This window comes from Triturus cristatus, chromosome 6 (assembly GCF_964204655.1).
Source record: "Triturus cristatus chromosome 6, aTriCri1.1, whole genome shotgun sequence".
Lineage (NCBI taxonomy): Eukaryota > Metazoa > Chordata > Amphibia > Caudata > Salamandridae > Triturus > Triturus cristatus.
Genome location: NC_140589.1, coordinates 1699721055 through 1699747787, shown reverse-complemented (window position 1 = coordinate 1699747787; position 26733 = coordinate 1699721055). Strand labels below are relative to the sequence as shown.

The following is a 26733-nucleotide window of genomic DNA, read 5'->3' as shown; positions in this document are numbered from 1 at the left end:
CTGCACGTGCTCTTCTCCTGGGAAAGAGGCTGGACTCACTCTGAGAGCCCTGGTAATAGTAAACGAACGATCTGTGTTGTTGCTGAGGACTCCCTGCTCTGTTCTGCTTGTCTTGAGGAATGTGCTTCCTTGAGATAAGCACAAGTTTTATGGGGTCCCTTTGCTCGACCCGAAGAATTCCTTGTCTTTGCTTTTGAAGTGTAGTGGGGGGCGGGGGGTTTATGACCCCTCTATCCCTTTGCTTAGCAAACTTTTTGCAGACGTGAGCTGCATCTGGTGTCGCGTTAGAAGTTCTAGAGCCCAGATATTTACTGTTTGCGATAAACAAACAAGCATTTACAATGCAATGGTCTCGGCATTGGTAAAGTTAGAGCTATTGGCATTGCTCATGACATTATTTTTGTTTATGTTTTTGTTTTTAAAACATTTAAAGAAACGGCATTGTCATGAGCAATGCCAATAGCTCTAACTTTAACAATGCCGAGACCGTTGCATTGTAAATGCTTGTTTTAACTTTCCATGCTGTTTATCTGCTTAGCTTTTGTCTGGAATTCATGAAATATAGCATGGAGAATCTCACCAGAAGCACCATTTTCAGTTTTTTTCTGCTTTTAAAAATAAATACCGACAGGAAACACACTGTTTTCTGTCTGTATTTATCTGTAAAAGTCAGTACAAACGGAAAGCTGGAAGCCTTACTTACAATCACATTTTTTTTTTTTTTTTAAGTGCCCTGAGATGTTCAGATCAAAGGGTGCTGCCATTATAATATAACAAACACCAAGGTGATGAAAGGAATGCTTGAATTAATCTCATCCATTGTGATAGCTGAAGGGCACATCCAGACCATCTTATTTCGCCTACCATGCCACTCTAGACAAAGACCTTCAACAGGAACAATCGAGCCCGAACTGCCAGGCCAGGTCCCCTTCAGCCCCAAGGCAGTTTAGACATACTTAGGTAGTGTCAACAAAGCACAGCGTGAGCCTTGTGGCAGCACAGGACGCAAGCCTGGGCGCACCATCACACTTACAGTGTCTACTGCAACAAACAGCCACTCACAATCATCTGGGTCACTTTCCAGACCATCATCTCTTTTGCCTACTATAGACATTGACCTTCAGCATGCAAATCACTGCCGGGCCTGCTCCAAAAGGAACAGTCTAGCCTGAACTGCCAGGTCAGGTCCAGGCCAAATGCAAACAAAAGCAACCTCAGACCTGTTTCGATCTACTCACGTGTCATCAGTGAGGTATAGCTTAAGTCCTGAGGCCCAATGGGCACAGGCACATTGTCTGGGAATATATAATGGAATAGGTCTGGGGTTGTGTGTCTTCCGGCTAAGAAAGCACTTGCCTTTCCATTTCTACTGAACTGTTCCTGTCTGAGGTGACATGGTGGGCAAAAAGAGATGGACTAGATTGTGTCCCAGAGTAATTATCAGTGGCTGAGGTTCCTTCAAGTAATCTATCACAATTTTTCTTTCCTAGATCCAATATAATAAAAGCCACAAGAAAATATCGGCATGCACACCATAAGGGTGCAAACTTTCCACTTCCCTCTTGAGCTGGTACGTTTTTCTATATAATTAGACCAAAAGTTGAAATTGTGATATTTACTATTACTACTGTAAAACCTAAGTGGTTATGTCGGCAATCAGGAATATTTATGTGACTGAATGTGGAAAAACATTTAGTTAGCCTATATTGTCAATCAAGGAGCCTACAGTTTGCAACACGGTAATTCGCCGACAACCATAAACAGATCCCAAAGATATTCCAATGCATATTACAATATCAATTAGATATATTTTACCTTATTAGTATGTTGCATGCTAAGTATTAGGTCATTAGCGCCACCAGTATGAGGCCTTCTTTCTTGCAACAGAATATCCATAACCCACCAAAGGAAGCAGCGCTCTCACCCACCAAAGGGAGCAGAAAGCGGCTGTCTCACCCACCAAAGGGAGTAGTAAGCAGCTGTCTCACCCACCCAGGAAGCAGCGCTCTCACCCACCAAAGGGAGCAGGAAGCAGCAGTCTCACCCACCAAAGGAAGCAGCGCTCTCACCCACCAAAGGGAGCAGAAAGCGGCTGTCTCACCCACCAAAGGGAGCAGGAAGCAGCAGTCTCACCCACCCAGGAAGCAGTGCTCTCACCCACCAAAGGGAGCAGGTAGCAGCGCTCTCACCCACCAAAGGGAGCAGGAAGCAGCACTCTCACCCAACAAACGGAGCAGGAAGCATCAGTCTCACCCACCCAGGAAGCAGTGCTCTCACCCACCAAAGGGAGCAGAAAACAGCACTCTCACCCAACAAAGGGAGCAGGAAGCAGCAGTCTCACCCACCCAGGAAGCAGGACTCGCACCCACCAAAGGAAGCAGCGCTCTCACCCACCAAAGGGAGCAGAAAGCGGCTGTCTCACCCACCAAAGGGAGCAGGAAGCAGCTGTCTCACCCACCCAGGAAGCAGTGCTCTCACCCACCAAAGGGAGCAGGAAGCAGCAGTTTCACCCACCCAGGAAGCAGGACTCGCACCCACCAAAGGAAGCAGCGCTCTCACCCACCAAAGGGAGCAGAAAGCGGCTGTCTCACCCAACAAAGAGAGCAGGAAGCAGCGGTCTCACCCACCCAGGAAGCAGCGCTCTCACCACCAAAGGGAGCAGGAAGCAGCGCTCATACCAACCAAAGGGAGCAGGAAGCAGCAGTCTCACCCACCCAGGAAGCAGTGCTCTCACCCACCAAAGGGAGCAGAAAACAGCACTCTCACCCACCAAACGGAGCAGGAAGCAGCAGTCTCACCCACCCAGGAAGCAGTGCTCTCACCCACCAAAGGGAGCAGAAAACAGCACTCTCACCCAACAAAGGGAGCAGGAAGCAGCAGTCTCACCCACCCAGGAAGCAGTGCTCTCACCCACCAAAGGGAGCAGGAAGCAGCGCTCTCACTCACCAAAGGGATCAGGAAGCAGCAGTCTCACCCACCCAGGAAGCAGTGCTCTCACCCACCAAAGGGAGCAGGAAGCAGCGCTCTCACTCACCAAAGGCAGCAGCGCTCTCACTCACCAAAGGCAGCAGCAGTCTCACCCTCCCAGGAAGAAGCACTCACACCCAACAAGAAAGCAGGAAGCAGCGCTCTCACCCACCGAAGGGGGTAGGGAGCGGTACTCTCACCCACCAGGGGTGTCCTGAGATGTTCAGATCAAAGGGTGCTGCCATTATAATATAACAAACACCAAGGTGATGAAAGGAATGCTTGAATTAATCTCATCCATTGTGATAGCTGAAGGGCACATCCAGACCATCTTATTTCGCCTACCATGCCACTCTAGACAAAGACCTTCAACAGGAACAATCGAGCCCGAACTGCCAGGCCAGGTCCCCTTCAGCCCCAAGGCAGTTTAGACATACTTAGGTAGTGTCAACAAAGCACAGCGTGAGCCTTGTGGCAGCACAGGACGCAAGCCTGGGCGCACCATCACACTTACAGTGTCTACTGCAACAAACAGCCACTCACAATCATCTGGGTCACTTTCCAGACCATCATCTCTTTTGCCTACTATAGACATTGACCTTCAGCATGCAAATCACTGCCGGGCCTGCTCCAAAAGGAACAGTCTAGCCTGAACTGCCAGGTCAGGTCCAGGCCAAATGCAAACAAAAGCAACCTCAGACCTGTTTCGATCTACTCACGTGTCATCAGTGAGGTATAGCTTAAGTCCTGAGGCCCAATGGGCACAGGCACATTGTCTGGGAATATATAATGGAATAGGTCTGGGGTTGTGTGTCTTCCGGCTAAGAAAGCACTTGCCTTTCCATTTCTACTGAACTGTTCCTGTCTGAGGTGACATGGTGGGCAAAAAGAGATGGACTAGATTGTGTCCCAGAGTAATTATCAGTGGCTGAGGTTCCTTCAAGTAATCTATCACAATTTTTCTTTCCTAGATCCAATATAATAAAAGCCACAAGAAAATATCGGCATGCACACCATAAGGGTGCAAACTTTCCACTTCCCTCTTGAGCTGGTACGTTTTTCTATATAATTAGACCAAAAGTTGAAATTGTGATATTTACTATTACTACTGTAAAACCTAAGTGGTTATGTCGGCAATCAGGAATATTTATGTGACTGAATGTGGAAAAACATTTAGTTAGCCTATATTGTCAATCAAGGAGCCTACAGTTTGCAACACGGTAATTCGCCGACAACCATAAACAGATCCCAAAGATATTCCAATGCATATTACAATATCAATTAGATATATTTTACCTTATTAGTATGTTGCATGCTAAGTATTAGGTCATTAGCGCCACCAGTATGAGGCCTTCTTTCTTGCAACAGAATATCCATAACCCACCAAAGGAAGCAGCGCTCTCACCCACCAAAGGGAGCAGAAAGCGGCTGTCTCACCCACCAAAGGGAGTAGTAAGCAGCTGTCTCACCCACCCAGGAAGCAGCGCTCTCACCCACCAAAGGGAGCAGGAAGCAGCAGTCTCACCCACCAAAGGAAGCAGCGCTCTCACCCACCAAAGGGAGCAGAAAGCGGCTGTCTCACCCACCAAAGGGAGCAGGAAGCAGCAGTCTCACCCACCCAGGAAGCAGTGCTCTCACCCACCAAAGGGAGCAGGTAGCAGCGCTCTCACCCACCAAAGGGAGCAGGAAGCAGCACTCTCACCCAACAAACGGAGCAGGAAGCATCAGTCTCACCCACCCAGGAAGCAGTGCTCTCACCCACCAAAGGGAGCAGAAAACAGCACTCTCACCCAACAAAGGGAGCAGGAAGCAGCAGTCTCACCCACCCAGGAAGCAGGACTCGCACCCACCAAAGGAAGCAGCGCTCTCACCCACCAAAGGGAGCAGAAAGCGGCTGTCTCACCCACCAAAGGGAGCAGGAAGCAGCTGTCTCACCCACCCAGGAAGCAGTGCTCTCACCCACCAAAGGGAGCAGGAAGCAGCAGTTTCACCCACCCAGGAAGCAGGACTCGCACCCACCAAAGGAAGCAGCGCTCTCACCCACCAAAGGGAGCAGAAAGCGGCTGTCTCACCCAACAAAGAGAGCAGGAAGCAGCGGTCTCACCCACCCAGGAAGCAGCGCTCTCACCACCAAAGGGAGCAGGAAGCAGCGCTCATACCAACCAAAGGGAGCAGGAAGCAGCAGTCTCACCCACCCAGGAAGCAGTGCTCTCACCCACCAAAGGGAGCAGAAAACAGCACTCTCACCCACCAAACGGAGCAGGAAGCAGCAGTCTCACCCACCCAGGAAGCAGTGCTCTCACCCACCAAAGGGAGCAGAAAACAGCACTCTCACCCAACAAAGGGAGCAGGAAGCAGCAGTCTCACCCACCCAGGAAGCAGTGCTCTCACCCACCAAAGGGAGCAGGAAGCAGCGCTCTCACTCACCAAAGGGATCAGGAAGCAGCAGTCTCACCCACCCAGGAAGCAGTGCTCTCACCCACCAAAGGGAGCAGGAAGCAGCGCTCTCACTCACCAAAGGCAGCAGCGCTCTCACTCACCAAAGGCAGCAGCAGTCTCACCCTCCCAGGAAGAAGCACTCACACCCAACAAGAAAGCAGGAAGCAGCGCTCTCACCCACCGAAGGGGGTAGGGAGCGGTACTCTCACCCACCAGGGGTGTCCTGAGATGTTCAGATCAAAGGGTGCTGCCATTATAATATAACAAACACCAAGGTGATGAAAGGAATGCTTGAATTAATCTCATCCATTGTGATAGCTGAAGGGCACATCCAGACCATCTTATTTCGCCTACCATGCCACTCTAGACAAAGACCTTCAACAGGAACAATCGAGCCCGAACTGCCAGGCCAGGTCCCCTTCAGCCCCAAGGCAGTTTAGACATACTTAGGTAGTGTCAACAAAGCACAGCGTGAGCCTTGTGGCAGCACAGGACGCAAGCCTGGGCGCACCATCACACTTACAGTGTCTACTGCAACAAACAGCCACTCACAATCATCTGGGTCACTTTCCAGACCATCATCTCTTTTGCCTACTATAGACATTGACCTTCAGCATGCAAATCACTGCCGGGCCTGCTCCAAAAGGAACAGTCTAGCCTGAACTGCCAGGTCAGGTCCAGGCCAAATGCAAACAAAAGCAACCTCAGACCTGTTTCGATCTACTCACGTGTCATCAGTGAGGTATAGCTTAAGTCCTGAGGCCCAATGGGCACAGGCACATTGTCTGGGAATATATAATGGAATAGGTCTGGGGTTGTGTGTCTTCCGGCTAAGAAAGCACTTGCCTTTCCATTTCTACTGAACTGTTCCTGTCTGAGGTGACATGGTGGGCAAAAAGAGATGGACTAGATTGTGGCCCAGAGTAATCATCAGTGGCTGAGGTTCCTTCAAGTAATCTATCACAATTTTTCTTTCCTAGATCCAATATAATAAAAGCCACAAGAATATATCGGCATGCACACCATAAGGGTGCAAACTTTCCACTTCCCTCTAGAGCTGGTACGTTTTTCTATATAATTAGACCAAAAGTTGAAATTGTGATATTTACTATTACTACTGTAAAACCTAAGTGGTTATGTCGGCAATCAGGAATATTTATGTGACTGAATGTGGAAAAACATTTAGTTAGCCTATATTGTCAATCAAGGAGCCTACAGTTTGCAACACGGTAATTCGCCGACAACCATAAACAGATCCCAAAGATATTCCAATGCATATTACAATATCAATTAGATCTATTTTACCTTATTAGTATGTTGCATGCTAAGTATTAGGTCATTAGCGCCACCAGTATGAGGCCTTCTTTCTTGCAACAGAATATCCATAACCCACCAAAGGAAGCAGCGCTCTCACCCACCAAAGGGAGCAGAAAGCGGCTGTCTCACCCACCAAAGGGAGTAGTAAGCAGCTGTCTCACCCACCCAGGAAGCAGGAAGCAGCAGTCTCACCCACCAAAGGAAGCAGCGCTCTCACCCACCAAAGGGAGCAGAAAGCGGCTGTCTCACCCACCAAAGGGAGCAGGAAGCAGCAGTCTCACCCACCCAGGAAGCAGTGCTCTCACCCACCAAAGGGAGCAGGTAGCAGAACTCTCACCCACCAAAGGGAGCAGGAAGCAGCACTCTCACCCAACAAAGGGAGCAGGAAGCAGCAGTCTCACCCACCCAGGAAGCAGTGCTCTCACCCACCAAAGGGATCAGAAAACAGCACTCTCACCCAACAAAGGGAGCAGGAAGCAGCAGTCTCACCCACCCAGGAAGCAGGACTCGCACCCACCAAAGGAAGCAGCGCTCTCACCCACCAAAGGGAGCAGAAAGCGGCTGTCTCACCCACCAAAGGGAGCAGGAAGCAGCTGTCTCACCCACCCAGGAAGCAGCGCTCTCACCCACCAAAGGGAGCAGGAAGCAGCAGTCTCACCCACCCAGGAAGCAGGACTCGCACCCACCAAAGGAAGCAGCGCTCTCACCCACCAAAGGGAGCAGAAAGCGGCTGTCTCACCCAACAAAGAGAGCAGGAAGCAGCGGTCTCACCCACCCAGGAAGCAGCGCTCTCACCACCAAAGGGAGCAGGAAGCAGCGCTCATACCCACCAAAGGGAGCAGGAAGCAGCAGTCTCACCCACCCAGGAAGCAGTGCTCTCACCCACCAAAGGGAGCAGGTAGCAGCGCTCTCACCCACCAAAGGGAGCAGGAAGCAGCACTCTCACCCAACAAAGGGAGCAGGAAGCAGCAGTCTCACCCACCCAGGAAGCAGTGCTCTCACCCACCAAAGGGAGCAGAAAACAGCACTCTCACCCAACAAAGGGAGCAGGAAGCAGCAGTCTCACCCACCCAGGAAGCAGGACTTGCACCCACCAAAGGAAGCAGCGCTCTCACCCACCAAAGGGAGCAGAAAGCGGCTGTCTCACCCACCAAAGGGAGCAGGAAGCAGCTGTCTCACCCACCCAGGAAGCAGCGCTCTCACCCACCAAAGGGAGCAGGAAGCAGCAGTCTCACCCAGCCAGGAAGCAGGACTCGCACCCACCAAAGGAAGCAGCGCTCTCACCCACCAAAGGGAGCAGAAAGCGGCTGTCTCACCCAACAAAGAGAGCAGGAAGCAGCGGTCTCACCCACCCAGGAAGCAGCGCTCTCACCACCAAAGGGAGCAGGAAGCAGCGCTCATACCCACCCAAGGGAGCAGGAAGCAGCAGTCTCACCCACCCAGGAAGCAGTGCTCTCACCCACCAAAGGGAGCAGAAAACAGCACTCTCACCCACCAAACGGAGCAGGAAGCAGCAGTCTCACCCACCCAGGAAGCAGTGGTCTCACCCACCAAAGGGAGCAGAAAACAGCACTCTCACCCAACAAAGGGAGCAGGAAGCAGCAGTCTCACCCACCCAGGAAGCAGTGCTCTCACCCACCAAAGGGAGCAGGAAGCAGCGCTCTCACTCACCAAAGGGAGCAGGAAGCAGCAGTCTCACCCACCAGGAAGCAGTGCTCTCACCCACCAAAGGGAGCAGGAAGCAGCGCTCTCACTCACCAAAGGCAGCAGCGCTCTCACTCACCAAAGGCAGCAGCAGTCTCACCCTCCCAGGAAGAAGCACTCACACCCAACAAGAAAGCAGGAAGCAGCGCTCTCACCCTCCGAAGGGGGTAGGGAGCGGTACTCTCACCCATCAAAGGTAGCAGGAAGCAGCACTCTCACCCACCAAAAGGACAGCACTCTCACCCACCCCAGGGAGCAGATGACCTGGCACTCTCCCCCACCCTTGAAGTAGGAAGCAGCTGAGCCCGGCACTCTATACCACCCCGGGAGCAGGAAGCAGTACTCTCACCAACGCCAGGAGCAGTACTCTCACCAACGCCAGGAGCAGCACTCTCACCAACACCAGGAGCAGCACTCTCACCAACCCCAGGAGCAGGACGCAGCTGAGACCGGCACTCTCACCCACCTTAGGGACGCAGGCCCAGTAGTAGCAGAGGTAGGCAGTGCTGACACCCAGTATCAGGGGCAAGGGCCTGCCCCAGTTGGGCAGCAAGGCATCGTGCAAGATCTGCGTGTACCCGAGCATCCTTCGCACTCTGCGCCTCCAGCGAGCAGCGCACACTTCAGCCCGCACCGGTATCTGCCCACCGCAGCTGCCTGATGTGCCCGCGACAGGTGTCACCCGCGAGAGTGGGAGGTTTAACCGGAAGCGCCAATAAATCCCGTCACAACTTCAATGTGCCGCGCCTGTCCTCGGGGCTTCAAGTGCGGGAGATCAAGGCGCCCTCTCGGCGGATGCAGGCATCCTCGCAGGCAGCTCTGCCCGAACCAGCGCCCATGTTTGTGAGGGTCAGGGAGCCTGCCATGGCACTGCCCTCACGGACTGCCGGTGTCTCTGCTGGGCACGCCGTGTCACACTGGAACACTTCCTGCAGCAGTGCAGCGAAGCTTTCACGTCTCCGAAATACAGGCATGAGCAGCTCATTCTGGCCAGGAGGCAGCTGTGCATTCTGGGACATGTGTCCATGTTTATATTATTATACAAAATCAGGTCTACAAATCCATCTCAGAATGAAACAAGGCAGAGCAAAAGGCACACCACTGCCTTTCTCCGAGGCAGAGCAGAAATGCCTCGGAGAAAGGCAGCGGCATTTTCGGATTCGGGGGCGTGTTTGTCTTTTCTCTCCTCCAGCCATTGGCTGGAGGAGAGAATGAGACTTCTTGCAAAAAACACGCCCCCGATCCGAAAAGGACGGGGCCTAATCAGAATGACTGACCTCTTCTCCAATGACTGGCCAGCATTCAAGAGGCCAGCCAATGGAGAACAGGGGAGAAGAGGGGCGGGTTCAAGCCCCTCTTCTCCAAGTCATTAAATCTCGGAGCTAGACTGCGCAAGCGCAGCCTTCGCAGCCGAGACCTAAAAAGGCTTGCATTTCTGTGAGTCCAAATAATTTCTGATGGCTTATTGCCTGTGTTCTCCGTTGATGTGGGAAAACATTTTTGGGAGGCTACTCCTGTGAGAACCTGGATATTGTTGTAATAGCCCTTAAATCCGGTTTCAAGTAAAGACAAGCATTTGCAATGCAATAGGTCTCGCAATTACACAAGTTTAAGCTATTGGCATTGTAAATGAAAATGCCTTTTTTTTTTTAACATAAATAAAAGGCATTGTCATTTACAATGCCAATAGCTTAAACTCGCGTAAATGCGAGACCTATTGCATTGCAAATGCTTGTTACTCTTTATACCATATACTTTACACCTGCAAAACAAGGTTGATGCATTTTGGCCAATGAGTAATGGCCTCTTCACAACGCAACAAGTACAGGTGCCGAATAAATCACTGGAATAAAATTAAAATAGATGTAAGCCTTGCAGTTGAAGGAATTTTTCAAACCATGCCAATGGTGTAACCAGCCAACAGACACAGCACCCTACGGATACCATCTCAACGAAGACTCCTGCCCAGTGAAAGCTTGCAGCTACCACTTACAGTGACGCCATTCCTGTTCAGAGGAGGAGTGCAGAGCAACACATCATGCAGATGAAAGTGTTCCAAATAACCCTAGAGAAACTCACAAACCAAACTGGAAATGGATACGACTTAGTGCACCAGAATTATGCTGTGGCCCATCCCAACACAGTGCACCTGTCACTGGGTCATCAACTTCACAGTCAAGTCCGCGAATGTTGGCAAGCTAAGTGCACATCTAAACAATCAAAATAAATTGTTAAATGAAACCTAACAAAGACTAAAGCAGCCCACAACTGGGAAAGAGAAAAAATAGCTGTGTAGTCCATACTCTCCCACCAACCTGGACACAGACGTATCTAAGTGTGCCAGCCACGCTGACGAAGTTGCGTGAGAGGGCCCTCATGAACACTCACTCAGTCACAGGTCTCGCCGAACCAAGACTGGTGTACATGTCTGGGTCCTAACTATGTGAAGTCTGCTGTCAGATCCGCCTACTTGTTAGCACAAGGCACCATACTGGGTGGGACAAAAAGGGTATCTAGACACACAATCGCTCATACCCGCATTGCACTTGGAGAGATCCCCATCAAAATGGGCCACCAGAGTCAACGACGAGGGTGGGCACCATATAAGTGTGTTCACCTAGTGTATGTTCTTGTTGCTATAATACTCCCACCTACTAAGTGAAAATGAAAGATGTGAAATCATCACCCAATGTGCATGCTAATGTGATGCGACATCTACAAGAGAACACAGGGTCTGCACTGAATGCCATTAGTTACAGTTAGAGAACTGTCTCTGGGGAATAGAGAACCCGTTAATCCAGTTCATATTCATTTCTTTAGAATTCATTATGAACTAAAAAGCTGTGCACCCTCCACATCAGCAATGGCCATTGATTGAGGGTAAATTCAGTAAAACCCTTGAAACACCACCTGTGTAGTTTTTCTAGCTGCATGGACCAGACTAACAGACTAACACATGGATCTATCCGTAGGGAGAACTCCTATTGCCATGTCAGAACCAGACATAGGGAAGACATCATGTGCAAACATAAAAGTATATTTAACAAATACATTTCTTAGTGCTTTCCCATACTGATCATAAGCAAAGTGGAACTGGCTGTCTCCCCAGAGAGTCAACCCACACACCAATTTAGATGGTAAAGAACAAAGATTTACATTGAAATCCTCCACCAAAATTATACTACACTCTCTTGTTCTTCTTGACAGGAAGGTCCTCAATGCTTTCTTGAGATGTTTGATTACATCGCCACCACAAAGGCTAAATAATTTATTACCAGTGGATCTGGACCGCAATGGGATGCAACCACAATACATTGTAAGGTGGATTTGTAGAGAGCAGCTTGTCACGTGTGAGGGTATACAGGCGTTTATTTTTACAGCCAATCACTGTTTCAATATAAAAAAATGTTTGAGGGCAAGCAACTCCTTTTGCCCAGAAAACCCTTCAATAGCCCTGCTATTGCAATTACAATTACACAAAGCCTTCTCAGTTAAAGTCAAACTGACTCTCTTTTGGGTGGAATGTGGGGCAGATTATTTTTTTCTGCAAGCAGTGATATGAATGAATTGAAGCCAGGGAGAGACAACTTCAATATTCAGTATATCATGAGAAACACATGGGTTACAATTAAGGTTACACAATGTTTAGAGACAGATATGGCGTGACCTGCAATAGTGCAGACTTGCAATAGTCCTAGGAGCAGTAAGCAGTCCATCAATGTTAAAAGCCTCAGTTTCAGCTTGCTGGGTGGCACCACCCTCTCCTCCACATTAACAATGTAATTATTTAAAACCCCCACGACATTGGTCAAATAATTAGCAATAGAGTATGTAGCTGAGCAGTCCTTGTCAACTGCGACAGATGTAGACTTACTTTCCCCATTGTGATTCCTATAATATATAATAAACCTTGTACACAAGTGCAGGAACAAAGAGGGTTGCCCAGCTCAGCCTCTTCTGGGCTCAGATGGGCCCATCTTGGCCTGGTCACATTCCAGGAGCGTAAAGCAGAGTGAGAGCTCACTGCATGCTTTGTAGCACCAAAACAACAGGCTCTTCTTCCAGAGAGCTCAGGGCAGTGTAGGGCTCATGGTCCTGCACCAGTCCCAGAGTAAAGATTTCTTGTGTTAAACACAGTACGATCTCACGGCGCACTATGTAGTGCAAAAACAACATGCCCCTCTTCCAGAGTACTCAGGGCACTCTGAGGCTTATAGTCCTATACCACCTCCAGATTCTCACGTCCCACACAGTACGTCTCACTACGCTATGTAGCTCAGGGTGCTCAGGGCAGTGTGGAGCTCATTGTCCTGCAACAGCCCCAGATTCCAAATTCTTGTGCCCACACGATTATATAAATGATTTCAAACACAATGTTTGAATGAATGAACAAGCAGATTTGGTATTGCACAGAGCTACTCACACTAGAGTGTCCTGGCACTGAAAGAGGACAATTGGCAGGTCACTGAAGCATGAGTTAGTTCTTAAAAAGCCAGGTTTTGAGGTTTTTCCTGAAGGTTGGATGGTCCGTAGTGGTTCTCGGAGTAGCCAGTAGTCTATTCCATGCTTTTGCACCTAGGAACCCAAAAGATCTACCTATCTACCTCCTCCCCCCCCCCCCCATTAAGAGCCAGACAAATTTTGGGGGTGCGGACGAGATAAGCATTGGAAGATCTTAAGGTCCTTGTTGGCTTTTAACGATTGACACGCTTATTAAGGTAGTTAGCTCCTATTCCGTGGAGTGCTTTGAAAAGGATACCAGGGCTTTAAGTTTGATCCTTTCCTTCATACGCAACCAATACAGAGAGTTCAGGATGGGAGTCATATGGGATCTGGGTTTCGGTCTTAGGACTGCCCTAGCCGCAGCGTGTTGCACCACTTGCAGGCGCTGAATAAGGTAGTCAGGCAGGCCTAGGTATAGGCTAGTGGCGTAATCCATTTTTGATGTCACCAAGGCTTGAACCACAATCCAGTGATAGTAAAGGTATGAATTCTTTTAGCATACGGAGAGTACCGAAACAGGAGCCGATCAGTGCTTAAATCTGTGGACCCATAGAGAGGGCGTTGTCAATGACAATGCCCAGATTTTTGACCTTCTCCTGGGCTGAAAGGGGAGGGGACAACTCCTCCGGCCACCATGTACTCCAATTACACACAGCAAGTTGGCTAAAAACACAACCTCTGTTTTATCCAGGTTACATTTCAGCTGATTTAGTTTCAGCCAGTTAAATACCTTTGTGAGACAGGATCTAATAATGTCTCCATCAGTCGACTCCTTTTTCACATGTAAAAATCAGTTGTTTCTCATTAGCGTAAGAGATAATCTTAGCACCCTCTTTCTCTACTAAAGGTGCAAGAGGTGACAGATAAATATCATAGAGGGTGGGGCTAAGAATAGAGCCCTGAGGTACTCCTACGTTCATGTGAGGCATGGGAGATGAAAAAGGTGGCATCCAAATATCCTGGGATCTATTTTCCAGGAAACAGGTCATCCAGGCCAGTGCGGTCCCACCCATTCCCACATTCCGTAGCTCTGTCAAGAAGTCTCATGTGCGACCGTGTCGAAGGCCGCCGACAGGTCAATTACAATTAAAACTGCCCTACCTCCATGATCTAGTTTTTCCTTAATGTGCTCGGTCACTTCCAACAGAGCAGATTCCGTGCTATACTTTGCCCTAAAGCCAGATTGAGAGACATGAAACAGATTTGGTCTTCAATGTACTCTAACAGTAGTCTGTTTACATGTTTCTCTAGGACCTTAGATAGTGCAGGGAGGAGGGAGATAGACCTATAATTGGCTGGGTCTTTGTGGTCCGCGGCCGTCTTTTTATAGAAGTGGTAGAATTTTAGCCTGCTTCCAGATATGCTGCATTTTACCAGCTGAGAGGGATAGGTTAAGTCCTTATTGACTGTGGGGTTGATGGTAGGTCCTAGAGGTGCTAATAGTATAGTGGGGGAGGAGTCCACTGGAGATCCAGACTTGAGGTCTTTGAGGTAGTTGAGCGACTCATCTTTTTGTAATTCGGGAAACACTGACAGTGTAGGGAGCTGCAGGGGGCATAATTTTTCATTCTGAAATTGGTAAGATCTGATCCTCCGCTGGTATTTTATCAAAGCAGTGTTGTATTACAGTGATCTTATTGTGGAACGATAGTGCTACCTGCTTTGTCCACTCAGCTGAAAGCAGGGCTTCTTTCTTAACAGCCTTAGGGGAAGTAAAGAATTTAACTATACTAATAAATTTATTTTCCCTTGTTTTAGGCTTGTTCAATCTTATCCTGGAGGAAATTGTTCCTGACCTCTCTCACCTGCATGTAATGGGATTTCAAGGCGGCTTTGTAGGTCTTCTTATCTACGAGAGTGTAGTATTTCCGCCATTTCCTTTCAAGCCTTCTACAGGTATTTTTGCTATTTCTAAGAGATTCATTGAACCAGGGCATAGGGGGGTGAGTCCTTGAAGGACGAGAGATAGGAGCAGCAGTGTCAATGTTAGTCCCAAGCCAGGATTCAAGAGAGAGGGTGTCGGCTTCAGGATTGCTGATTAATATCGGGGCGAAAGTTCGAGAGCCTCCGCCAATGCCGGGATGGATATTTGGGGCAAGGCTCTGCAATTATAGTCCGCCCTTATCGCTTTCTGCAGAGAATCCTTGTTTAAATTAGGGATTTTAAAGTTAGTAGGAAAGTGATCTGAGCAGGTGATGGGAAGTGGAGGGTTTACCCCTAGTTCTATGTTGCAGAAGATCTGGTCAAGAGTATGGCCCCTGTTGTGTGTGGGAGCGGATATCAGTGGGATCAGTCTACAAGCTGCATAGTGTCGAGCAGATAAATTGCTGAAGGGTCCTAAGCTTTGTCCATAAATATATTGAAGTCTCCCAATAGGAGGAACTGGTTATATCTTAGGACTAGCGGGGTAGCGCCTGCATTTAGTGAGGTGATGAAGTTGCCAAGCGATCCTGGAGGCCCATATAACAAGATTCCAGCTATACATTGATGGGGGGATAAAGTGCAACGGAAACCTAAGCATTCTTCCCCCTCAATATTGTCTAACATAATAGGCGTGCAGTCTAACTTCTGTTTAGAAATAATGGCAATGCCACCTCCCTTCCCAAATGGCCGGTCTTTCCTGAGGATTTTGTAGCCCATAGGAATGGGCTGAAACAGTAGAGTATTAACTTTAAAAAGAAGGAACATAACCTGTGAAAACAGTCCAGCAGTGACTAATTGAACTCCCAAAATGGTCACTCATGGGGCGGGGCAATCGGGATATTGTAATGAAGGGGCCCTCAAGCGTGTCAAAAATCGTTTCACATGCAGATTGTCAGTTACCAGAGGTACTGCCACTGTTATATGTCATAAGGAACTAGGGTTATCTTATCTGGAGTATTTGATTGGGCTTGCTTCTTTGGATTAAGAGCTGGTGAACTCAGGAGGAGGCACTTGTTAAGTTTGTATTTTGGATTGTTTGTCCATAGATAGGGTCAATGAAATACCGTAGCTTGCCTACTTGAAGAATACCTTTGAAACCTTAGGCCTTTCAGATGTGTTGAGTAATCCACACAAGCTATCATTCAAACACAAAGATATAGTTAAGCAGAGATATTTAAACCACTGCATGAGCTCATGCCTGGAGAAGAAAGGTTAAGGAAACAATAGTTAGGTACTGTTTGGTATCAACATAAAGGAATCTGGAGCCTTACTTTGATTGAATAATAAATCCCATCCTCCGTTTATACCTTACACATTTTAGACTATGCACTTTAAGTTTGCGTTTTCACTACAGGGTTCGTGGCAACACAATTTACCCTACTTATTCTGTGTGATAACACCAGCAAGCAGAGCAAATCCCTTTACATTGGTTTGCTTTTTGTATGGAGTTCCTCTGTCCTATTTTTTGGTCCCCATCAAATGTAAAACAAATCTGGAGAGATTACGAAGAAGGGTTTGTGTATTTACAGCGCCTATGCTCAGCGGATATTTGCAATGCAATCTTAAATTATATAAGAGTGCCATCGTCCTTTAGGAAATGCTGAGAAGATTTAATTTGGGATGCTGGCTTGCTTTGCGTTTAACACATACCTGATTTTATCCTTTGAAGCTGGTTTTATTCCTGTTGGTTTTTATATTCACTGTATTTATGTATTGTATACTATGATTCTGTTTTAGGGCTTTTGCCGAATGAAGATATTTAAGGAAACTGAACTGAACTGACCACTCAGAGTTTAGTATCATTGGTAGGACATTTTTTCTTGGCTGAGTTCAAGATATTCTCAGAAGCAGTCCTTTTGTTCCACGGTCATCAAAGCTGAACCGCTGTCATGCAAGGGAAATACTTTTCTTAATATTTGGTATGTCCCACGTTACATATTAAGCTCCCAGCCCTGAAATTACAAGACATTCTTATGGTGACTAGGACAACAGATTTAGGCTTCACAACTCCTTTAATTATTAGTGCATTTTTTAAGTAGAGCCTAGACAGCGCATTGGCTGTTGCTTAGCGACCTGTTGTATATTCTTTGTGGAGTTCCAACTCCACCCATTGCTTAGATTTGCTTTTCATTTGTCTAGGTCAGTGTTCGTGAAAAATCCTTGCTTGCTAGTGGTCAGTCCTGCTTCTTTGTACCTCGTTTTTCTCTTCCGTTCCTCCCATGGAGCAGGAACTAAACACAATATCATTACGCTATGGCTATTCTGCTCTTTAGGGGACTTTTTTTCCCTTGGTTTCCTGCTCTGTTACTGTGTGTGTGGCTTGCAGGATGTCAGGCTGTAGGATTTTTTTAGCGATGAGGACATGGTGGGGGTGGTCTTGTAGTCGACACGAGCCACAGATGTTTTTCGCTTATGCTGAGGTTGCCTATTCCATCCCCCAAAACCATCTTGCTTTGCAGTTTCACCTATCGCCCTGCTGCTTACCCCTTCCTTGTTAAAACAAAGCAGATGTTCTCTATGGATGACCTAACAAGCAGAAGCAGTGAGCAACCCAGACTCCATATAAGAAACGTTTTACTTTCCACGCAAAAAGCTCAGAGTGACTTGAAACCAAACACATTACCACAAAGTGAGATTTTCGGGCAGCTGTAGTTTTAGCACGCAACACAGCCTGACTGACACATAACTGCTAATTCCAAACACAATGTGAAAACGTTTAATGAAAGAAAAGATTACACAAGCAGTTAATGCGTTCCCTGCATAGGCTAAACAGATTAAAACTAACTTGGATCGAATGCAGAACCAAGCCGCTTAACTGCTTGATTCTGATGGAGATTAGCTGTCTGCCATCCGTCTGTTCAATCTGGAAATATATTTCATAATTTCTATTCTTTCAGTGGAAGAGGCTTCATTTAATTTACCTCCATCTCAGTCCCAGCATTGCGGGTTTGAACAAGTTCAAAGGCAGCAGACTCTTTAAATACATATATTGCTTTCTAGCAGGACAATGAATCGATAACAATACTCTAAACTGGTTCTCCAGTTCTGCCGCCCTGGTCATTGTGCCGCACCCTTCTTGCCCCTTTTACGCACTCCTCCATTTGGCTTCTTTGCTGCTTTCGGACACTAGTGTCTGCCCAGATGGCAGGCAAAAGGCGGAGAGAGCTCTGCTGTTCACTTGCCACCTTCCTTGTTAAGGGCTGCTGCTCTGTTTTGCTCGGTGGACAAAGTACTCCAGTCGAACTGGAACAGAAGAGTCAGGTGTTCCAAGTGTGTAAACAGACGCATTGGGACATGATATGTGGTGGTTGACAGCTTGGCAATACAGTGGTACTAACACAAAAGATAATAAATAACCTACAATAACATGTAATAAATATAGGGCAAGTTAAAAAGATTTATTATCTTATTTTGTAAGGCTCTCTGAGAATGTTTGACACATTTCTTGTTTATTTAAAACATCTCTTTATTTATTCAATCTGAGTAACAGTCTTTTCTGCAAGGGAAATCCGAAACAGTTGCCTTACACGTCGCGCTCAAGATGTACTTTTTGTTTCAGAGCTCTCACATTTTAAAAATAATGTGCTTTTATTTGAAGAATTATGAAAAATATAAAACAAACAAAAGCAGCCAATAACTAAGACACAACACTTAAAAAGAGAAGTTCACCACTTAAAGCAGTACCTTAACCACAGGTTTGATGGTATGCCCATGAGGTGTTATACTATCTTTTTAAGTATTCCTTGCATAATCCAGTAGGCCACAGATGAACCAAAAATCAGTGTTCTTGCACTGCATGTTATTCCCCAATTAGAGTCCTTTATTTCTTCACCACTTTTCTCCTGTTTTCATTAAGTGAAATGTCTGGGGTAGTGCTTAATCAACTCAACACGTTTCCATTACATACAATAAAATTCAACAGAAAATCACATAATACAAATCAACAACACAATCACATAATACACCACATACATACAAACCACACCACATACTTCCAGAACACACCACAAAATTAAACAGCACACCACATAATTAAACTCTACTATATAACACTCCACAACACAAAATACCATACCACATAATTACTCTTCATAACACACAATCCCACTCCACATAATTCCTATACACTAAATACCACATCATTTATATACACATAATTCCACTGGACAACTAACCGCATAATTCCACTACACACCACATCTATCCACTCCACTCCAAAACAGATAAGTAAAAATCATCACCACGCCAATAGCTCTAACTCTAGCAAACGTGAGACCTATTGAATTGCAAATGCTTGTTTAATGTGTTACTGCAGTAGTTTAAACTGCAACCAACCAGGCCAAAATGATTAAGCTAAAACCTTGTTTTTCCAGTTGCACATGTGGAAGGAGTAAATGTACTCTGTGGCGAACTTGACATTTAACTTTCGCGCCCCTGGTGCAGTACTTCTGCACTACCTAATGGTAGCCCTGCAGTTAAATAGGCCAATGAGGTCAGCCAATTTTATCTCACGTTATAGGGATACAGCACATGCAATGAGACTAAATGGCAATGTGGCAATACTCAGAGTCATAATACCAGCAAAAACTATTCCAAAACTACTTAGCGAGACACCTCTGAAATGCAACAGTGCAACAACTGTAATACTGAAAAAAATATATTATTTCTTAAGTTACATTTGATATTCACCGCTTATTTCTATATCAAGTCTTCTTTAAAGAATAGGTTTCTTGTTTGGTATTCTGCAGAGTATTGAATTTCTGAGTTAATAAATATGCACCTTACTGTAAATATAATGCTGAATCTGATTCTACTGACGTTCTATGGACAATATAATAGAGGTTTATAACCTGGGGGAAAATACAGTTTCATTTATTTTAATTGAGAAAATATGAATCACATTCGTACTCACCGATTTCACTACCACTTCCACCGTCTTGAATGCTCCACAGTATGATGCTGCTTTCTGATGCCACAGCAACCATCTTATCCTTGTCCCCATGTGGACCACCAACTACTTTTGCATTCAGAGCAACACGCTCAATTGTCCAGTCAAGGTAAGGACTTGAGAATATTTGCTGCCAACCAGAGGATTCTTTAATTCTGAAGAAAAAACAAATCCAGCCTGTGTCAACTGCAGACTTTAAAACAATGCAAAGTGTAATGGAATGTGTGTTCACTTTTTTAAATTACTAAACTGCTGTAAGTAACATCCTAAGTGCATTCTTGATAAAATCCAATATTCTAAATGAAGAAATATATAACATATTTTAACGGGTTTTTCATTGTTGGCACAATTCAATATGAAGTTTATTTACTTCAACTGTAAAGGTTTGCAATCTCATAGAAACCCACAGTAAATCAGAATAAATTGGTGTGAAGTGGTGTAGCTGCAGTACCTACAACAGAAGAGTGTGAGTAAAACAAGCTATGAATTTAAAGTGATCTTAGGCAAAGAAAAGTGTCATTTTAATCGGTTTTGGAGAGGACCTCAAGTCTGAAATCAAAGCTTATTACAAAACCTTGTGACTCTATGAATGATTTAAAGCTGGGGAATAAATACTTGAGTGCAAACTGAGCTCCTGATTAGAATTACACATTTTGGAAATCATGTACAGAATACACTTATACTGGACTTAGGTTAAACTCTCATAGTATTCCTCCCAGACAAACTATAAACGTGTATGTAACTGATGAGACTATTAAGGCAATGCAATGATTTTATATATATATATATATATATATATATATATATATATATATATATAAATATGTATTGCAGCTGAAAGAGCCAAAGGTTAAAGTGACGGTGTTGTTACCAGCTAAACCAAGGCAAAAAACTAAAAACTGAGATTCCATCAATAATGTCATTTAACTTGTCATGAGTGACATAAATTGTGAAGTCATATGTAGTGCATGATGGGGGCACATTTTTAAACGTTAGAATTCTTTTAATTTTAATATTTTATTAGGCATTTTAACTGTACAAAAAAGAGATACAGTAAAAAAAATGAAAAGAAACGACAAGAAATAAACAATGGTACAGTTCGTTCCATTTATCACCCGTGAATAAACCATGAGTCAATACCAACAAAATCACCTGTATACCTCAGGTGATAATCTAGTTGGAGGAATAGGGCGAGATGAGAGAAGCTGGGTGGGAAATTTATAAAGTCTCAATGATTGCCAGGAAATGCTTGGTGGTCGGCTGGGGGTCTACTTCTTGTGTGAAGAGTGATAAAAAGAGGGGAGAAGAGAGAGAGAGATGGTGATATGAAGGAGTTGGGGGGAGGGCGGAAGCCCCACTGCGGGGAGCTTTGGTGCCCAATTCTCTAATTTGGAGTGGAGTCGGTTTGAATGAGAACGGCTATCGGGGAGCAAAGGAGCCTCAATTTGCCCTGATTTAAGTTTTGGGTATGGATAACATTAGTTTTTAACTTATTTGAACTACCTTACAATAATGTCACTTTAAACTTTGGCTTTTAAAGTGAATTTCTTTGTTTCTTTTTTTAAACATTAACAAATATTATGAGCGTTATTTATTATAACGCCACTTTAAGCTACGTTTATTTTTGTGATTATGTGCCTATGTGTAAGTATTAATTCATTGATCGAGTTTTGTATAGCACAAACTTGACCCAAAGGCGTCAGATCGCTTTACAGAGTTAGCACAGCAGCAATTACACAAGTTACATAAAAGACAGATAAAAGTACCTAGTAACGATAGAAAAAAGGAGAATACGATAGACGGCAGGATATGTGAATGATATAGCTGCAATTACATGAGTTACATAAAAAGCAAATAACAGTACATAATAACAGTATAAAGAGAAGTATACGATAGACGGAAGAGTTACTTACCTTCGATAACGATATATCTGGTAGAGACACAGTCTAGCCGCAGATTCCTTAACTGCAATACCTCTGCACACCAGGAGGTGGCGTCGCCCGGCTCCGCCCTGATGTCGTCCACGGAAGTGACGTCAGTGGAGCCATATAAACCCCTCCCGGCGTGCTGACGTCAGTTTTCTACAGGAAACATTTCCGCGCACCAACGCGGAGCCGTGCAAAAAACTGCGATAGCATAGGAACAGTGTGTGTTAAAAAAGAACAAAATGATTGAAAAAGCACCCAGCACCCGAAGGGAGCTCACAGAGTACTTGCTGCGAGCAAGGGCCCAACAAATAGCCAAGCCGTGCCCCACCTCGAGGGGGCAACGACTGCGGTACAAAGGATATGACAAGCGAGGCACAGCTTGTCATCACAGGAGGGAAATTAAAAGCACCACAATATTGAAGCAACATGTTGCAAGACAAGTCACTAGAAGTGAACGACCACTAGAAAGTTCACCACACACACAATCCAGAGATTGAAGAACTGTAGCACCAAGAGAACCCAATCCAACCGACTGCCAGAGAAAGGAGGAGGCACAGGTGTGGGCGGTGGGAGGGAATTAAAAACAGAATTACTCCACGTGCGAGTAGCACAGGAGGAAAAACATGAGAAGGTAGTAAAAAGTATAGACCTAAACCACCATAAAACGTGGACGGAGTGGAGAGCCAAAGGGCTCGAAAGCTGCCAAAGGAAGGGGAGAGAGCACACCAACCAAACACTAGGACGGAGGGGAGTCCAAAGGGCCCCACATAGAACAACACACCCTACCCCAGAGTGAAGTGTGAGAGCACACCTCCGGAAGACCAAAGCCACCAGAAAGAGGGATGCTAGGTAGAAAGACACCATATGAAAAGGTCTTCGCAGAGTGGGGAGGATTAGCGGGCGTTAAGGAATCTGCGGCTAGACTGTGTCTCTACCAGATATATCGTTACCGAAGGTAAGTAACTCTTCCATCTGATAGAGACATCTAGCCGCAGATTCCTTAACTTAGAATAGATACCAAAGCCATACCCCATAGGAGGAGGGTCTGCGAAACCACCACCAAGTTCCAGGAGAACAAATTTGTCATGAGGCAGACGAAAAAACAGTGGAAACCGCAATGTCAGGACAATAGGCATCAGACCATGACCCACCTAAAGGAGCATGAACAAGGGATGGTAAAGACATAAAATCCGACGAGGGGCGGTGTGAGACCTCTCTCACCCAGACATAGACGAAAGGAAAACAGAACTAGAAAGTTCCGTGACAACGTAAGAAACAATGCAGCAAGACCTTCAAAGAAGGATCCCGGCATCGGTCCCTATAACCCAAGAGGAATGAAGTACCAAGGGTCAAAGCAACATGACAACGGTAGAGCATACCGCCTGAACACACACCACAGTGGAAGCCACAAGAAACAGGGGACAGTCGGAAGACTGTCCGACCCTGAACCGGAACCGCAGCATGAGGCCCGTGGGTGGAAGAAGAAACCCCTTAATGGGTACTGCCTAGGACATGTGACAACAGTGGCAGGGCTGAGCCCAGAGCCTAGTGCCAACAGAGACAGAGGAGCCACCATTTAAGCAAAAGCTCAGGCGGTAGGCATGCAGCCAAATGAGTTAAAAGGCACCACTATGAGTGGATAACCTGCAAGGCTAGTAACACACAGAGGACACCATCCTGAAGGAAAGAGTAAGCAAGCATGCCTGACACTAAGGCAAAAAAGACTTAGTATGTGAGCACCCCAGTGGCGTGTAGAATCCACACAAGTGATAGGAATATCGACACACGTACGTGGAGTGACTTAACCTAAATAGGGGAGTAATGCAAGCGGCACCACGGCACCAGTGTGCTGCATAACAGTTAAGAATGCAGAAAAAATAACAGGTCCCCGAGGGATAAGAATCCTGGCTCCCGTAAGACAGTGGAAACAAAGACCACAAGACTGCCCATAAAGGATAGAAAGGAGGCACAGACAGAAGCCTTGCGCCAAAAGCCTACACCGACAAAGACCAACACCATCTACCAAAATGGAGAACGTCAAGAAGAATACACACATAGTAATGCTACCTAAAGAAGCACCTGTGCCATAAGGGGAGTAAGAACGCACACCCAGAAAAACATCAGGGGTGGAGCACAGATCCAGAGGCAGAAAGGCATAGACCAGAGCCACTCCTTGAGATCTAGGTGTGCACAGGACAGGAAGGGACAAACCGGACTCCGTGTCCTGCAAGAAGCAAGGAACCGGAGACGGTGCCAGGGAAGACCTGCCCCACCCACCCCCCCAGGGGGCGCATGTCCACCGATAGACAGGCAAGACGTGCACAGCGAGGTTGCAGGAACATGCCAGGGTGACAAAACCCCCTATGGAGGCAGGGATGTTTTACAGACCCACCGTAGATAACCAATGGTAAACCTTGGAGAGAAACCAAGTCTATGGAACTGACCAGAGGAGACATCCTACAACAGTAGGAAGAGGCAGCTTGCGCCAAGGTACCTGGGCAAAGGAGAGTAGCAATATGATCGGCAACAAATACCCCACATAGGGCAAGGCACAACCTTACCAAAGAAGGGTCCCTCTTGAGACAAGCTCGTAGGCAGAGGCTCAAAAGAAAGGTAAACACAGGCTAACCAGCTGCACCAGAATAAGTAAACAACACGGCTGAGCAGCCACGCAACCCAGAGCATCTGCAGCCCACAACGGGTAACAGAAAAGAGACACATATACAGGAGGCGCCTGACTGCCGAATCAGCATGGGCATCAAAAAGAGTGACCCCATTAAACGGTATATCTCTAAACCGCTCCTGAACATGCTCTGGGAATACGCCATCATGCAACCACGCCTGGTGGCGTATAGCAACCGACCTGGCCATAGTACGACCACAGTGTCCGTGGCGTCCATGGCAGACCGAATTGAAAAGTGTGCCATATCATGGCCATCACTGATTAGGCGGGCCAGATCGTCACGAGTGATCCCCGGCAAGGAGGGGAAGAGTCGGTCAACAGCGTGCCAAAGGGCAAATGTAACCCGAGCAAATACACACAATGTGTTGAGGGACCGGAGTTCCGAGCTGGCGGATGCAAACACATTGTGGCCCACGACTCCAGAAACCGAGACTCCTGAGTGGGAGGATGCAACAGAACAGGAGTAACAGAGAGAGCTGCCTGAAGCACAAGTCCTCCAGCTCCAGGATGTAGGGTCAAACAGGCGGGGTTAGTGGGAGCCGGCCGACGTGCCACAGCACAATCCACGGGGTCCCCTGAGGAGGGCCGTGCCCACGTTCCGAGAAGGATGTCAAACAATGACTCCGCAAAAGGTACGGGTCCATGTTCCCCATCGCCCTGGTGGAGAATATCCAGCAAAGGCTCCGAAAGACTAGAGACTGAGGGCGGCTCCATCCTTCAAATGTCTGCAGCCCCGCAAACAGCCCTGACGAACGTCCCAGCAGCCGCCCCACGAGGCGGTGAAAGCATAGGCATCAGTAGGTGACGGACGCAAGCTAAACCGGCCACTTAATAGAGGCACAGCAGCAGGATGAGTAGGCCAATGCTCCACTGGCGTCTGCTCTGGAGAGCAGTGAAAAGACTCAGGGGGTGGTGAACCCACTGGGACCACATCCTCCACCACTAAAGCTGGAGATGGTACCGGCATCGATCGGCGTCGAGGAGACGTCGAGCCGGCGTCGGAGACTTCTGAAGAGGTCCCGACTGGCGGAGTGGAGCAAGCGTCGGCAACCTTCGAAAAAGGCCTTGACCACCCTAGTCGGCCTCATCTTCTCGAGTCGAGCCGAGCCGGCGACCTCCGAAAAGGCCTCGACCCTTCGAGTAGACCCGGCGACCTCCGCGGAGGCCTCTACCCTTCGCGTCGTGCCGGCGTCTGTGACCTCTGAAAAGGCCTCGACTCCTCGAGGCGAGCCGGCGTCCTCCAAAGGCCTCGACTCCTCAAGTCGAGCCGGCAACCTCCGAAAAGGCTTGACCGCGCGGAGTCGGACCGTTATAGACTCAACATTTCCTGAGGTGGAAACCTGCGGGAGAGAGTACGCCAAAGCGGTGTCGTGCACCGCACCGCAGCCACCTCCAGCGATGCCGCAGGAAGCCTCGAAAGGCAGTGCAACAGTGCTCTGGAAGGGCTAGACGTTGTGGGATGCCCCTCCGGGCCGTGTCCCGATGTTGCGGCAACTCTGGTGTCAGAGTCAGGACACTCAGTTGGAGCAGAGGGTAAACCTGCCAGCGGTGTCCCAACCTGAGTCCCTACCCAACCTGTGGGGCCCTGAGGCGCGCCAGGGAAGGGGGGGGGGGGGGCAATGCTTACCTGAGGTAGGCGAATGGTGGCGACGGTGCTGGAACCGGCCCCACCGCGTGGATGACTCCGCTGGAGAAGGAGACCTGTGTCGTGAGGGGTCCGTACGGGACATCCGGGCAGACAGCAGCTTCATGCTGTGTTCCTGCAGTGATTGCGGCCACAGCTGGCGGCAAACATCGCACTCCATGGAGTCATGGTGCTCTCCCAAGCACCACATACAGAGTTCGTGAGGGTCCATCGTTGGCATCTGTCGAGCAGGACCAGCACGGTTTGAAGCCCACAATGGGTATCGACACACTGTTCCCGGACGCGAAAGGGCATCGAAAAAGGCCTGCAATAAACAATGACAGGCCCGAGGTATTACTTACCCGGATCTGCGTGAGGATGCAGAAAAGAACAAAACTGACGTCAGCACGCCGGTAGGGGATTATATGGCTCCACTAACGTCACTTCCGTGGATGACGTCAGGGTAGAGCCGGGGGACACCACCTCTCGGCATGCAGAGGTATTGCTGGGAAAAAAGGATTTTCCGGATCCAGTCTGACGCCTGGGGGGATATTCTAAGTTAAGGAATCTGCGGCTAGATGTCTCTATCAGATAGTAGGATATGTGGACGATATAGCAGCAATTACATAAGTTACATAAAAAGAGTAAGCAGTGCATAGTAATCGTATAAAAAAGTATACAATAGACAGTATTATAT

At 47.4% G+C, this 26733-nt stretch overlaps 1 protein-coding gene across 1 annotated transcript in view; it reads right to left on the bottom strand.

Annotated features, from left to right (window-relative positions):
• Positions 1–26733, bottom strand: part of KCTD3 (potassium channel tetramerization domain containing 3) — a 340096-nt gene that overhangs the window by 124384 nt on the left and 188979 nt on the right. The window contains exon 9 of the mRNA XM_085612922.1: positions 19766–19956. Within this exon, the coding sequence (XP_085469048.1) occupies positions 19766–19956 (191 nt within the window). The remainder of the gene's footprint in view (positions 1–19765; positions 19957–26733) is intronic.